The following is a 16,601-nucleotide window of genomic DNA, read 5'->3' on the forward strand; positions in this document are numbered from 1 at the left end:
GCATTGGTAAAAAAAGTTTTAACTCTCCTTTTTACCTCTGAATTTAGGAAACAGGTGTAGAAGTGCATCAGTGATTCATGCAGACAAGCAATCATAATTTGCTCTAATTTGTGGAGATTGGGTCAATTTCCTAAATTACCCACAGCCCGGACAGGCCCCTGTTTCCTGATACCTGTGTATGGGTGTGATGTTAGTACATAGTGGGAGCTGAGATATTTCACAGGCCATACGGGCGTGTGGGGAGCTGGGAGCTCATTATCGGCCGGCACACCGCTCACAGCCTGCCCCGGAGATGTAGAGGGGCTCGAGTTGCTAAAAGCAGCCTATACTGTGTTTACTCACCCCACTTAAGGTCTTTATGTTGTGCATTGCATTCTGGGCCTCCAGTGCAGCCTTTCTTGTATAAAAAGTTACAAAACAGCATCCTGCGGAGAAAAAGCACAATTGCAAACAATAGGTGAGAGGAGGGAGGCAAGCAGCATTAAAACACAACCCATACAGGCAGTTAATGTAATATGACAACTACTGCAGAGAAGGTAAGAAGCTAAATGGATGAAAGTATTCTCTCTGCATATCGCATGTTAGAAACGTAACTGGATATTCTTAACGCCGACCGTTTGATCGCTTGTGTAGTAGCTTGCAGTTTGGAAACTGGAGTAATGAGATTGTTAAAGGCTTTTCTGTCACTTGGCCATAGAGAGGACAACAAGGTTGGATTGCTGTCAGGACATACTGTTGCACAGTCCGCAGGTCAACACAGCTTGGGCAAGTCAGGGCACAGTACCAACACAATAGGGAGAGACGTGCCGCATTGCATAAAGCTCCAATCACACTCGACATATATCAAGGCCTAAAAACAGCACAAAGAAACATGAGGGAGCAGAAGCGAGAGCAAGGAAGAGGAATAAGAGGAAGAAAGAGATAGTGGGGGAGGGGGCTTGAAAAAAAAGCGGGGGAGGGAAAAAAAGCCTCTCATCCTTCCGTCCCAGTAGACTGCCAGTGGCGTTCCAGCCTGTCAGTTTCACTGGGCTGGGGAAGTGGAGCACTGCAGCGTCTTTGACCTACATAGTGTGTATTATGCTGTTACTGGAGCTCCCAGGCTGCAGGGAGGGCTGAACTCTAATATGCATCGAGCTGCTCTCTTCTCTCTCTCAACCAGCTGAGTTTCTCTCTCTTTCTCTCTCTTTCTCTCTCTCTGCTGCCGCTTAGCCCTGCCTCCGATTTACCGGAGCTAAATAAACCATCCGGAGAGGCGTGATAGTTGTCGGATGATTTTTTCATGACCTGCAGTAGATGCGACCTAAAAACAGCCAACCAAAACGGAAGTGGGATAACAGCAATTTCAAAGAACAAATATAACAAAAGCAAGATTGATGACATAAAAAGCAGGTGAAGGGTGTTTTATCTGCCACGCAAATAAACATAAGCCGGATAGCACTGGGTTGTTGTACTTTGATAAACCTGCCATCACTTCTCCCATCAGGAGTTTGGCTAGTAGGGAAAGGTAGATGGGAGTGAAACTGATGGGTGTGGGGTGCCACTGAAACTAATTCACCTCACACAGGGTGGAAGAGCCAAAGACCACTGTGATCGGGCCAGATTATCTATTAGAATACATTAACATTCATTAACATGTCAATAGGCCATCACAGCTGACACTCCAGAGATCAGGGGAGGGCTCTTCTTTAAAAAGGAGGCTCTGAACTCCTTAGCCTCCCAATGAACTACTCAGTGTTGGCTGTATATTTATATACAAACTGCATATTAAGCACCTGGGAGATGTTCTGGTATACCTTTGAACACATTCAGGATTGTTTGATTTCAGATGTTTACATTTTTGGATAAAAAAGCCTGATAATGTTTATCTAAGTGCTGTCTTCATGTAGGTGTGGAAAAAGAACACAGGGTGTGTTGCAGTCCGGGCTCTGATAAAATAAAATCTGTTTTGGCCAAATAGCCATGGTGAAGAGAAGAACCAAGGTACTACATTGAGATTTAAACCAGGTAACAAAAGTTCCATCTTTGCATACGTCTATGTAAATTTCTGCTATTCAACCAATGTTTGCCAGCATGAGAGATAAGTGACTAAAAAGGGAGACTATAAAAGCAAGAAAGGCTCATGACTCAGAAGAAGTGCTGTGGTTGGTCCATCTTTTGCAGGTGACACGCATACAAAACTGTGAAAAAAAACCTAGGATATGGCAGGATGGAGTATGGGTGAGATCAATTTGAGATTCAACTGTTTGTCTCGTTTCTAATATAGATATTAAGTTGGCATCTTGGTCAGCTCAGTTATAAAATCCTACCGTGCAACTGAGCATCTCTCCTGCTGGTCTGCTGACATCACTGTCAGCTGGTTTTAATTTGGCGTATATCACCGATAGTTTGTGCTGTAGCTGTACACATTCCCCTGACGGGAATGTGCACGCAGTTCTATGCAGGCACGAAGAACTGGGCAAACAACTGACACCGGAGCTGAAAGTGTCAGATTGGCTAACAGCAACGGTTGACGACACAATCGTCAGAGATCGAAACGAATCAACCTAAAAGTTCTATGTCTTAGGTGAATAGTCCAACACTCAGCACATTGACGAATGATTCAACTTTGTCACAAACTCAGTCTGTCACGGACATTCTTGTTTTTTGGGCTGGCCCCACAGGCGGACCGAAAATAAGGATCAACTATTCGGTGTGTAAAATCATTGATTCACCTGGTTATTAAACCACTCAGGATTCACCCTCTCGTAGTCTGTCCAAACTATTTTAGACTTAGGTGCTGATAAGGGCTAGAGCCAATGGTTTTTGGACAAAATCTTAAAAATAATAGCAATGGCTGGCTGGACACCTTCAACGGTGGTTTTCCAGGGTCATGAAATGGTTGTTCATCATCAAACATGGTCCCAACACATGAAAGCCCAAGGAGGGGATTAGTGCATTTAGCCATAGTGAGTCATCCAACCATCAAGGGAATTGAAATTTGGGTGATGTTGTAAACCCAGGACAGTTACATCAGGGAACCAGTTTACTTTATTCACCTGCAGTTAGCTACGGGAGACTGAGCACTTCCAGTGGCACTTTGCAGCACTCTGCAGACAGCAGGCTTCCACTTCAGTCTCCTCTAATTGCAACCTAAACTGAATTGCTCAACTCGAGCACCATTTCTAAGGTGAGCCCATCGATGGAAAGCTTAATGGAAAATTGCATTTGAGTAACACTTTCTTCATAGTACGCTGCTTCTAAAGCAAAGTGGCAACGTAAAACATTTTTTTTCTTCTATAAAGCAGGGTTATGAAAAAAGGTGTTATTTATTTAACCCTGAAACAAAGGGGCTGTGAGCACAAATATAGCTGGGTTGCGTGTGCAGACGAGTAAGGCTGTACATTGCCTAAGGGGAATTTACTTGAAATGTGATGGTAGACGATGTGGCAACGAGAGGGTTTCGTGTATCGTGCTTGCCCAGATAAAGCAATGCAAGTAGCCCTAAGTTTATCTGTAGTTCTGGACCCTTTGGCAGGTAACAAACCAATAATTAGATTTCCTTATTTATTATTTCTGTGACTCAATATATCTTTTATCCAGTAAACTTATCAACTGATCAATTAGATATTCAAAAAATTTATTATAGGCAAAACATTTTTGCTGACAATACCTTTGCTTTGAGGGGGATTCTGGGTACGATCACGAAGGATGTTGATCTGATGCACAGCTCCATAGGGCTCAAAAAGCTCTTTAAGTTCTGTTTCTGACCAGGAGCGTGGAACCTGTCCCACAAACATCTTGATGGAGTCCGGGTCTGGTTGGTCCAAATGCTCCAGCGACCCATTCATCTTGCTGCCGTTGCTAAGAGAAAATAAGCAAAAAGGCATTTGTGGTTAATATACATTAATATATACAGTCTATAGAAAATGCATTTCTTCAGGGTCAATCAGTGGTGTTGTATCAAGTCCACTCAAAACTGACAAATTATCAATAAGTCAACAAGGACCACAGGGAGACCCAACACTTCAATAACAAAGACAATGTGACAGAGAACCTCCCGCCGTGTTGTGCATATAGAACAGAAAACAAGGTGGCCAATTCTCCGGATTTTACCCCGAAGATTAGAACATAACACAAACACACAAAACCGGTTCTACTATAGTTCGGTCTTCTCGTCTCAGTTACAAAATAAATGGTCAAAATCATGTTGTTTCTCTTAAAAATTAAAACAATGGAATTAGCTAATTATAGTTTTAGAACTATTCTTTTTAAAAGTTCATCACAAACCCATTTTTATATTGCTTTAGCTCATTTGGTGAACGAATAGGGCATGCATCGTTCAATGGCAGTGTGTGAAACCAATATCCACAAAATACTGAATCTTGCAATAGTTACTCTTTCTTTAATGAAAAACACCATGCTATGATAGTTCATATACATTTACACGTCATTGTGCCCGTATTATGGCCCCTTAAAAAGTTCCATAATTTTAATTTGGGGGTGGATTAAAATATATTCCCAATGCTCTAATGTTCAACACAAGCGTTATTTGTTCCATACAGTTCCTCTTTTAACCCTGTCTCTCCATTTCATTTTTTGAGTGCCCTCACAAAAAGCCCAGTTCCTTACAGAGACTTCCTGATCACATGTCAACTCATGTGTAGGCACCTTAACAATGGCAACATACCATACCAGTTCAAGCTGAAGCAGCCAATACGCTAGTTTCATGATACTAGATATTGAATGTGATTTACGGCAGAAGGCGAGGAATGCCTACAAGGCATGTGAGGAACTTTGGGAGCAGTATATTCTGTGAGAGAAGGACTCGCAATGCAACTTTTACTAGCACAAATAAGGGGAAACCCAAAAAGCATTATGAGCGCTTTGCAATGGATTCTAGAGCATTAAATCCTTGGCAGTGTGACCGTTTAATGTTTAAACCCAAGTAGATGCTGAAATAATATATTGTTCAGAGTAATGGATGGTGTAAACCACTCTGAATTGCATTGTCAACAACATATTGAGCAACAATCTGGGTGATGGTGGGTAGTACAGCAATGATAAAGATGTTTAAAATACTAAATGGTGCCATTTAACATTGAGGGAAGCCTTTGAGACAGACAATCAATACCAGTTTACCTAGGACTAAAAGGATCTTTATCTAACACAAAATCAAGGATATAAATATTTCCTGAGAGTGGTAAAGACGCTGGAAATAGTGAGGCCACATCAGCAGCCAACGACAGATATTGATGCATGTAAATTATGTTAAGGATAAAGCATCACTCTATTACCCGGTGAAGTACCACAGAGGATCAAGATGGACCACAGTTCACAAGTATAAGACAAAAAGTGGCAACTATAGTACACAGTCCAGTGACAAAAAGATAACACTAAAGAAACATATGTAGAGTCAATTTAACAGACAGACCTTTGGACACGAGCCATCCATCTCTTACAAATTGATCCCAGTCGTTCCGCAGAAACACCAAACTCCTTGAGGGACTTAAATGACATGCTCACAAATTTGTTGTTTTAATCCAACTCCTTTCCTAAGCTTTTTCTGCCTGGAGGCCGTCGATACATTCAAATAATGATATAAACTGAGAGATCCCTCCACTGAAACAAAAGCCTCCTCACCAAAAAAGGGGTGAGTGCCCCCTCCTCCCACAAGCTTCGACAGCTACACAAAAAAGGCACAGCAGAGCTCTAAACCTCCAAGAATCGCTAGTTAGCAGAAACCGATTTTGCGGTACATCTTCTCTTCAGGCGCTTTGGCGATGGTACAGAGAGTAACCTACAGCTTCTTCAGCACAGCAGGGGAACAATCACATATTGTTCCCCCATGCTGGAGAACACTATTCACCGTTCCTCTACAACACAATGGGCCGAGTCAGAGAGATGCTTCGGAACAGATAGAAGCCTACATCTGCTAAGGCCACAGTACTGAGTGAGACCATTTATCCCGTTTTGCCAGTGACACTCCCGACGCCATTTTGCAGAGTGCCCTTTGATGAGTGCTCGCAGTAAAAATGGCAAATCTCACTTGAAGAACTGGATTCATTCAAAAACACGCAGGCTCAAATAAGCCCACTTTTATATTAATCAGCGTGCCCCAACCCCCCCATGTCCCTTTACTTAAAAACAAATGTAAATGTAACTAAAATGGCGTTAGGGGGCGCATAACCAACATTCCTCTTGTGAAAACATTTAAATTCACAAGATCTGGATTTTTATTTTGAGCGGCTCAAAATTACAGATTTATAATAGTCCTCAAACATGCCTGATTTTATGAATTATTCCTCATGAAATCAGTTAAAATATCTTGAAATATAAAAGTAAAAAAAAAAAAAAAAAAACTGATCCACACCAAATCCAATGGGTTTTTCATCGGGTTATACCCCACCCAGCCACAAGGAGTAGTTTCTGTGTAATACTGCTAACAAACACACACAAAACCTCCTCGGTGAAGGTAATACATTTTTTGGCCTACCTATTTCACCCCCGCAAATGAAAAAGTACCTCAGTCATAAATTTACATTACGCAATGAACTTCAATTAAAAATTTATTTATTTAAATTGCTTGCCTAAAATGCTTACAAAGTGGACAGACAGCCCTGTCACTCTAGAATGTATTGAGTTGAACCTCGAAAGAGAAAAGTGACCCGATGCTTAAAAGTAAAAAAGACACTACTTGGGCTTGACAAGTAAAAGGGGCCACTGCTGCAGCTCTTGAATTAAACGGGTGGTTCAACATTTCTGGAATTTTAAACAAAATAGCAGTAATGGCGAGCCCTACTCTGAAGGTTATGAAATCCATTAATCTTAAAGCTCAGGAAAATATGGTGCCTGCACAAGAAATGGTATGAAACCAAGTAAGTGATTCTTTTACATGCCTAAAATTACCAATGACTACTTCTGCTAACTTAGGTTGCAGGAAGATAACAGTGACGGACAAGTAATATCTATCCGTGAAGCTATGGTATGGAGCTGTGCAGAAATTATAATATTATGTCAATAGAGAATGCTGCAAGTATAAAAGGTGTTTGAAGCACTTGATAGTTTTGTTGAAAACACAGCAGGTTCAGTGAGGTCACGAAAAAAATTTATTTATGTAGGTCGCTTTTTCATTTTCCCACCAAAGACGTAGGCTCCACAAATTAATCTTTACTCACCTCAGACAATGTACATGTTTGCACATAAGAGATATTACCAACTGCAAAATCCTACAACTAATCATCAATAAAGCGCTGTTCTGCTCCCTACAGCAGGTGGCAGAGTGCTCAGACAATATTGATGAAGTCCTTTTTCTAAGCTTCCACAAACAGCCCTGTGAGGTGGCAGCTCATCATGCTCAAAGACACCCCACAGCAGCTGACGACTCCTTTAGAGCCCCGACAGTTGCATGCTTACTGATACACCATCCATAAAAACTGGTGATTTATTTGGACCATGTGTCTGTCCTGTTGAGCTCTGACCCCGCAAAAATGTCAGCGACACCTTTGCTGTGGCCATAATAGATAGCCAGCTAATTTGTCTCCTAATGTACATGGATTTTGAAAGCTCAGCATTGTATGCTTGGATGATACTCATCCTTAAACCTCCAGGCGTCACACCAACAACACGTCACATGATTCTGTTATGTCACCACTGCTGAAGGTAAACAATTTCTTGATTCTCTACTCTGATTGTTGTCAGTTGCCTTTTTAATGTACGATGGCACATGTTGCTTTTGTTAAAATAAAACTTGCTTTGAACTGTTTCGGCAACAGCACACTGCTGTGATGCTTTATTGAGGATAAAAAAAAATGTCAAAGTTCGCAAGGACACGTAATGCTTCTTGGAAAATAAATCTGTCAACTTAAACAGCTGTTTGCTAGTAGTACTCTCAAAAAATAAACGGGACGTTTCTTTTTTCAGGAAACCAATGGCCTTATAAGCCGATTCACCAAAACACAGAATGACTCTAATGCCGTGGTAATATCTTTGACATCTGTCACGCACAATGTAAAGGCTCTCTCTTCTAACTGCATGTATTTTCTTCACAGCATAAACAGTATTTGTTGAATTAAATAACGTTTCACGAGCTTGGAATAAACAAACCCTTCTTAAAGTCCTGACGTTGTGACTTGTAAACTGGCAACGGAAAAAAGGACAGATTTCCTGTAGGAACCTTTAGCAAGAATCACTGAGACTCAGAGTCAGGGTTTGGAGAAAAAAACAATGAAGAATGGATATCGGTTAAGGCGAGAAAAGAAGACTATGCATTACTTGATATCCATACATAGTGGTCTGACCAAATCAGCACACTATGGTTCTGATTATTAGTTATTATGATTAGTTTGTCCTAGGGCTGCTCGATTATGGAAAAAAATCATAATCACGATTATTTTGGACAATATAAAAATCAGGATTATTCAAACAATTATTAATATGTGCCCTTATACTGAAGTCTATGCTTTATTTTTTTTAATCACTTCCGGTTCCGGTAAACACAGAGGACGGCTGCGTGTCTTATTCCTCCGTGAAACCAGGTTATCGGTGCCCGGTTATTCAAACCCTTAATGATGGCAACCCTAACACTCTCTGACCGGTGCGGAGAAACGCGGGTCCGGTCTGACCGGTCTGAACAGCCAGGCGGGAGCGCGCTTGAGAATAGCGGTGCGCTGCGCAACCGTTAAATGGTCTGCTGCTGCCCTCCCTGCTTTTCCACTCGCGCTGTTTTTTTCCACCGCCGGTCACCACACACACACAACTCGCCTCCTTCACTTTACTGCTGCTTGAGAGTGAGAGCCAGTCAGCTGACCACTGAATGCTTTGGGGGAACGACTGAATTGCGCGTGCATGTCTCTTTAAAAAAAAAAGAGCCAAATAATCGTTTCAACTCGATTATAGTAGTTTGGAGCTCGTTTGACCCCATAATCGTAATCACGATTAAATTTCGATTAATCGAGCAGCCCTAGTTTGTCCTGGTGTGAACTCCAACTCAACTCAATATGGCTTGATTTCCTTGTTGAATTTGTCTGTTTAATGAAGACAGACATGTTCAATCAGCCTCTGAATGGGCAGCATGTTAACAGACAGACAGCATCTGATGACAAGGTCCGCCCCATTAGCCCCATAATCAAACCGAGTGTCCCTGGTGATTATAGATGACGTTGCTAAAGTAAAGCTTGTGTGAACGAACAGTGTTGTCTCGCATCTCCACAGCGTCAGCGGTATGGAAATAGGTCAGACTATACCCATTATTCTGCAAGAGGAAAAACGCTATGGCTTGCTTGTGTTTCTCTAAACCAATTCTAAATGTCTTGTGCAGCAAAAAAATTGTGTTGCGGGAACGTCTTTAGGTGGAGCATCTGCACGAGTAGAACTCAGTTCAGACCTTGGTTTTAGAAATAACCCAAAATGTTCCATCACTTCAGCGTGCCCGAGTTGTCTGCAATCTCAGGGTTAATATTCGTCTCCAGCTAATTAAACTAGACTAGCTACTTTCATAGCATATTCCACCACACAAACAGTGGCGTTAGACACTCGAGGCATTTCGTAGATACATTACTCAGCAGAATTCTTGCATGACGGTAATGAAACGGACACCACTGCTATTTTCAAATGGCCTGGGATACCATGTTACTGCCCAACCCCATACATGATCTCAATCTTCATCAAAACTTTCTATTTTTAGCGTGTAGGTTACCAGCTTTGGGGTTGCTCTTGTTTCTCATAAAGAAGGGGATTTTAAATTCAGTATCAGGAGAGCAACCGGGAAAGAGACCACAGCAAAGAATAGGCACCCAATGGTAGGCTTATATCCACAGTCTATAGGCAAGAAATAAACTGCACTTACACCTCTGTCAGCATTAGATGGAGCATGAGTGCAACTGTTCAGGTGGAGTTCACCAACATCCTTACCAAGGCTTCTCAAATAAAGAGACAAAGTCCACTAAAAGCAGCAATTAGACTTGATTACTTTAACACTAGTGCTTACTGCACACTTACTCATCCATTATCCTAACCCATTAAGAGCAGAAGATCTATAATACACTACCCCACTTACGTAACATAATTATTTGCTTTCAGTTTATATCAACAAATACCTTACATTTCTATATAGGTTGTGTCCGAAAATCCCTCCATTATTCCCTACTTCCTATAAAGACAATCAGTAGGTTCCACTTAAGTGAGCAGTGAATATGATTCCCTCAAAGTTCATTCCAGATCAATAAAGAATCTAGATTCAGATTAACTCTAGAATTACATTTTCAGACATATAAAAAATTGGACATTACACCGTAGGACAGTGCCACGGATACTCTTTTTTTTTTTGTAGGTCTGCAAAAAACAAAAATTGTTCCCTTTATAATCCCCCACTGCTGAAAATGATGCAGTGTTACTCCTTTTAGCAATGGGTTCAGTCTGGCCAACTGCCCTAATCCATTACTGCCACTCCTCACTTGTCCACTCAAGAAGTCCTTTTTTAAAGCCAATCAGTTGATTCCACCTCATGTGAACTGCAGCCACAGACTTCTGGCTCACTAGCACAATGACCTGGTCAGTGAATTATCTTGATAACATTATGCCATTGATATCCAATTTCAGGATGGCAGGCTCGGTTATTTTGCTGCATCAACATATGCCTGCTGACTGGACTACTGGATTAGTTAATAACTAAACAGTCAAATAGTACTGACGAATTTATGGCCATAGTGGGTGCATCTGGTCTTATGTAACCATTTTCTAGAATATTATTTAGCTTGCAAAGGAATTTGCTCAACCTTCGATCACACCACCCCACACTGCAGATAGGGGACATGATTAGGAGCGTTCCCAGGCTGTGAGCACATGTTCTATGACAGCCAGTCTAGTAATTATAGCAGCGCAAAGCTAGCAGCAGGAGCAGAGAAACAGGTGACAGGCTAGATCAGAGTCCTCCTACTCTTGGCCTTCAACATCTGGTTGTATGGCACTCTCCAACAACCGCCACCGTCACTTGGAGGGAAGAGAACAGCTGGTCTGAGCAGCCCCCGGACACTGTGCCAAGATCCTACACTTCACCCAGATCAACAGCTCCCCGGCCACAACAAAAGGGATCACGAGACGCTTAGCTTACTGACACAGCACTATGGCCATGTTAGCTGCCAAAGGATCCCGCTTAAGCCCTGATAGTCACTCTCACTGTCAACAATCAGAGGGATAAATCAATCAAATATAGCGAGGGCAAGATCTTATCACCAGCTCACTGTTGTCAAATTTCACATGAGATATTCTTCAGAAAACATGAAATATTACTAACATAAGGTTTAAACCAACAATTAATTTCCCCAAGATTTCGAAATGTTCTATTGTAGTATTAGGCAGGCATGCAACAACAAAATATTGACATTACTGATTAATCTGTCATGTATTTTCCTGATTTAATTAATTGTCTGGTGTCATCAATTTGTGAAAACAATGAAAATGAGCATTACAATTTTCAAATTTTGTCACTTACAAGAAATAGAAAAAATTAAGTTTGTTAATTTGAGTATATGATAAATACAAGGATACAACTATCTGAGGTTGAGGATAAGCTGCATATCTTGATCCTACATTACATATAAGGTAATAATTAGCAGTTGTCAGTCAAATAAAACAATAATAAATTAGGTCATCCTGGGTATTTTTCACTGTTTGGTGACCTTTATAGATCAATTAAACTAACTACCAAAACGGCAGGTTAGAATCAGTCTGGGGAAATAATCCTAACAGACCACGGATCCATTTTGTTGCCAAATAAAGACACAAGTCCTCAAAGTGCAAACATTTGAATTTCAAACCATCTTGTAAAAAGCGAGCAGTGGGTTTTGTAAATGTTATCGTCAATCACGATGAGTTGATGTTATGTGGAGAGGACACAGGCTACAATTTGGACCTCTGTGCCGGGTCTTTTCCTCGCTTGTTTACATGCACTGTCACAAGATTCCCATTAATGGCTCAATAATGTAGGAAACCACGTGTTCGGTTCCGTTAAGTAAGCACTCCACATTCAACATGGGGGGGGGGGTCACCAGTGGCCGAGAGCTGCGGCTAACGAGGTGAGCTAGCTCGGCAGCTAGCACAGGCTGTGTGTGCGCGCGGTTGTCTTCACTCGTGCTGTTGATTTAAGCAAATAAAGCCGAACTACAAACTAAAGCTTAGTCTGTAACGTTGGGTGTCATAAACAAACTCCAACCAAAGTTAACACGGAAACTCCTCAACACACTTCCTATGTCAAACCGTGCATTACCCACCTATACAACACGTACCGTTTGACGCCCATGTTAACTTACCCACTTGTAAATGACTAACTAGACAACCCTGCGGAGCTGCGTGTGTGTGCAGCACCGAGTAGAACACACTCCGGGCTGCTGGCGTTGGAAAGCTAATCGATGCTGCTTTTCTGAGCCCGATACCGAAACGTATGATGTCCGGAAGCACATGTCACTTGACTATTGTAGCGCCGAGCAAACTGCGTTTCCCCCCCTGGAACCGCTGCAACTAACACGGTTAGCTCCACCGCGGCTGCTCGGTCGTACCTGGTGGGTTGTGTGATAATTATGTAGTCGACTGCAAATGTGGATACATGTGTTATTTGTTAAGTTGAGCGAACTACTCCCAACTCCCAGGTGAGCGTATCGTATCATTAGCAGCGTTAGCATCCCGGTAGGCAGTTAAGCTAACGCTAGCTAACTCCCAACTCGCCCTGAACTGTCTCCTGCGTGCGTGGGTTTTATCTTCCCCCTCGAAAAGACCAACGCTGCCCTCCACAGCACAGCTCGGTGGTTCGGTTACTTACAGTGAGTCGCTCGAAGCCATTAACCGACTTTCCGCCAGGGGTAGGAAATCCATGTTGAACGCAGAAGTCATGCTCCGAACGCCGTCTGTCTAACAATGAAAGGCGACGTGCGCTCCGCTCGCTCTCAAGCGGCTCGACAACTCCTGCGAGACGGCGAGAAGACGAGGCAGAACAGGTGCAGGGAGGGAGGGGGTCGCCTCCTCAAAACTGCATGAGAGAGCCACTGAGAGGAGGTGGTGGTGGTGGGAATGTGCGCCGGTGGTATCCGCCTTTATTCCTTCCTCCTAATTTCTGCCTCTCTCCGTCCCCCGACTGAAATAAACCCAGGCAGAGACGCGAGTGTGACTCTGCACAGCGAGCTGCAGCAAACCAGAGGCGTGGTCTGCCCCTTCCAACAAAAGTCTGAATCCACGCTGCTGCTGCTGCTGCTGCTCACTGAGCTGCTACTCCCACGTAAAATCACTGTAATGTCTCCACGGGGACCTGCACATGGCGATCCACGACGATTTATTTGCTGATTATGATGTTTAAAGTGCTGCAGGATCACCACAACAACCTTTTGAAGAGCCCCCCATCATTTCCAGACAAATGCAAAATGCACATGAGAAGAAACAGAGCCTCAGTATGAAGGGAGATGAGTCAGGGATCTAATCGTCCTGATTAGAGAGACATTTATCGTTTAGAGCGTGACTCACGGTACGATGCGATACGTGATACACGGCCAGCAGGGACCTTAATATCACGATACAGTGATTCTGCAATAATCCACAATCGTATAATGCTAATTTACGATATCTGTCAGACTGAGGAAAACAACAAAATGCCTCTAATGATGTCCAGTGCAGTGCAAAGTGCATTTATTCACTGCATTTTGATGTCAGACATAACCTGTGAGCTCTCAGTGCTTCATTAGTCTTTCACAAACACTCTGTAATTTATACATTTCATCATGTGCCATTAATCCATTGTAAAAAAAAAGCCATAAACTGGCCAAAGTCCAAAATATAAAAGTGAATAACTAAATATCGATACTTGGCGCCAGCATATTGATAATCGTATCTCATGAGTCAGGACGACGATACATTTCCCTTTCGATATTCTGTCCCACTTCTACTATATATAGTAACGAGGTCATCAGCACGGAGACTAATTATGTTGCTCCTGTTTCCATATTTCCGCAGCAATCTAAATTAGGCACCTGACCCTTTTGTTGAAATAAATGAGATTATTGTGCGCTTATTTTTTGCAGCAAGATTCAATCTCTCCCAATCCAAAAGTGAGACGGATGAAACAGTTTCTCTTGCTTTCTCCCCAGGGTCAGAGGTCACGTTCCCCTTTGTGCATGGCTGTGGTTGCCCTGGGGGAGCGGGAGCCTGTCTCCTTTTGTTGTGCTGGACTTGCAGGCGAGGCCTCTACACTTGTGGGGGAAAGGTAGGGGAGGAGGGGGGGGGCGGGGGAGGGGGGGGGGTCATTGTCAAGTACTGTTTGCCTTTAGCAGAGAGGCATGGTGGTGGTGGTGGTGGTGGGGACTCGCCTAATTATCAAACCATTCATTACCGCTCCAGCAGCTGCACAATCCAAAAATATTATTCATAGCGAGCATTAAGAAACATCCCATTTGCCAAATCCGACTTAATCCTTGTATCCATAGCAATTTCAAGGCAACCTGGCATCAGCGCAGAGTGTGCTCTTTATTAAATGCTGCCTAAAAGAGGTTTGTATGCATAATGAGATATGTGACCTATTTTTGCCATATACATGCAGGCAAGCCCACAATGCAACATGCATTACCATTTATCTTGAGGGGATGCTATAAAAAGGTAGTGTAAACCTCTCTGGAGAATCAGGTTTCATTAAAACTGAGGAAAAATACAATAATGTCATCCCATCTTCAGCTTCCACATATTGCCTTTGACTCAATTAGATCTCAGGGGACCTTCTTGAATAGATATTTTAAGAAGTAAAGCAGGATTCTTGTAAAGAGCCGCCCTGTTTTCCTCATAGGGTATATACAATATATACAGAGCAGTGCATAATGTCATCGCAACAGTTTATTTCCATATTTTGGCATCTATCTCCTTGTCATTTCTTCAGAGATGTTTCCTGGAGCAGATTCCAGTGGCCAATACCTAGTTGCCGGCACCTTTGATTACTAGCCTCCTGTTCTTAATCTGAGATTATTACTACTGTAATCCTGTAATAATCCCCCACACGTACCATGCTTTTGTTGTTTACATCAAATGTTTTCCCCTCGTGCAGTGGAGCCCGGGTCCCGCGGGTCACACTTCATTATCCTGCATTTCAATTTTGCACCCTTTCATGTCAAGCTGCGCAGTGTAAAAATAGGCCAGTGTCAAAACCCAAATGGGTCACGCAGTGTATATTTTTGAACATCATCCTGGAGTCACGCTTTGTGAGAGCTCTGCCTCTACTGACAGCGTTTGCAGAATGGCGACCAACTACAAATGGAGAAAATGGAGAGAGGGAACATCATCACATCATGTTTTCTATAGAAGAAACCTTCTGTGTCAAGATGTACTGAGCACATGTGATGCCACCCTCTTATCAATGACCTATTCTCATAAAGTCATGCAAGTTCCACAGTGGATATGAATGTTGCTTAATGTTCTTTCACAGATAATTCTTATAATTTGCTGACGCTGTTTTTTGACTGACGAAGGCCCGGGCTGGTTTCAGTATCACAGAGGTTGGTGTTTTTCAGTGGCCTGTGCAATTCAGAGACAAACCCCTGCATCACTGACACATTCACGTCTGGATGCAAACATCGGAGCCCCTGTGGAACTTTGAAGGGAAGAGGAAGGTAAATTTAATGATGTTAACACACAAAGTGATTGATTTTCCTATTCAAATCCATTTAAGATCTAAAGCTCCACCTGAATGAATGATTTGTGTCATGTGAAGATGTCATTGGTTTGAAAAGCCTGACTCAATAGATTTGAACACACATTTTTTTGATTCCAGATAATTATGTATCTAGATATTGGGACACCAGGAGAAGCCTACCCCTCTTCCCTTCCCACAGTCACAATCACAGCAGGAAGAATGCCTCCACTGGAGACAATACATCCTATGACAATATCCAGCCTAGACAAAGAGGCAGTCCAAATACAGGCTGCTCCACAAAAGCTAGCCCAGATTTGAGTGAGGGGCCAGCCCCGACGTACCTCATAGGCAGGTCCTCATTCCTGACAGAGATCCCAGCCGCAGAGGGGGGACAGCGCATGCTGTTGGCATACAAACTCTGCACTAGAGCCAGCTCGGAAGAGTGTTCCAACATCGGTGCTCTGGAAAAATCCACCCGGTGTAATGGACACTTTCTTCTCTTTGCCTCTTTCCTCTATGTGTTTCTCTCTCTTTCTCTGTCTCCCGCCCACTCTTTCTCCTCGGTTTAGTGCAGCAGAGCGGCACCCACCCCCTTTGCTGACTGGCGTGGCTGAAATAATCCTCTCTGACAGCTCATCATGCGCTAATGCATTGTGTTGCCTGCGGCAGCCCAGTTTGCAGGCTGTAAAGCTGTGGCTATAGCAGCACCCCTGCACTAATTGACACCCATGTTAGGGAAAATTGGGGAAATTGGACCTAGATGATTTATTCCCACTGTCAGATTTGGGGAGAATTAGAGGCAGTTGCCACAAGAGCTCATCCACAAGTTCTGGTTTTGTGGCATGTCTCTGTGGGCCTTAACAACAGTGCTACAATTAAAGGTCAAAGTGAGGAAAATTGGTTTGCCAAACCTGATCACCTCATAACTGATCCTTTAACTGATATTCTCATTAAATAAACTGCTCAC

At 42.8% G+C, this 16,601-nt stretch overlaps 1 protein-coding gene across 8 annotated transcripts in view; it reads right to left on the bottom strand.

The window, feature by feature from the left end:
• Positions 1-16,212, bottom strand: part of LOC128445109 (CUGBP Elav-like family member 2) — a 30,946-nt gene extending 14,734 nt beyond the window's left edge. For 3 of the 8 annotated variants that reach the window (XR_008339251.1, XM_053427883.1, XM_053427879.1), the window contains exons 1-3: positions 15,976-16,211; positions 3,650-3,840; positions 343-425 (exon numbers count right to left, since the gene is read on the bottom strand). Coding sequence is in view for 7 of the 8 variants with exons in the window: in XM_053427883.1 (XP_053283858.1) it covers positions 343-425; positions 3,650-3,840; positions 15,976-16,088 (387 nt within the window). In the remaining variant the exon portion in view is untranslated. Of the gene's footprint in view, positions 1-342; positions 426-3,649; positions 3,841-12,284; positions 12,436-12,790; positions 13,165-15,975 lie in introns of those variants that run through there. The other 5 variants (XM_053427886.1, XM_053427884.1, XM_053427881.1 and 2 more) reach the window with 4 other exon arrangements.
• Between the last annotated feature and the right edge of the window lie 389 nt (positions 16,213-16,601).

Source organism: Pleuronectes platessa, chromosome 7, assembly GCF_947347685.1.
Source record: "Pleuronectes platessa chromosome 7, fPlePla1.1, whole genome shotgun sequence".
NCBI lineage: Eukaryota > Metazoa > Chordata > Actinopteri > Pleuronectiformes > Pleuronectidae > Pleuronectes > Pleuronectes platessa.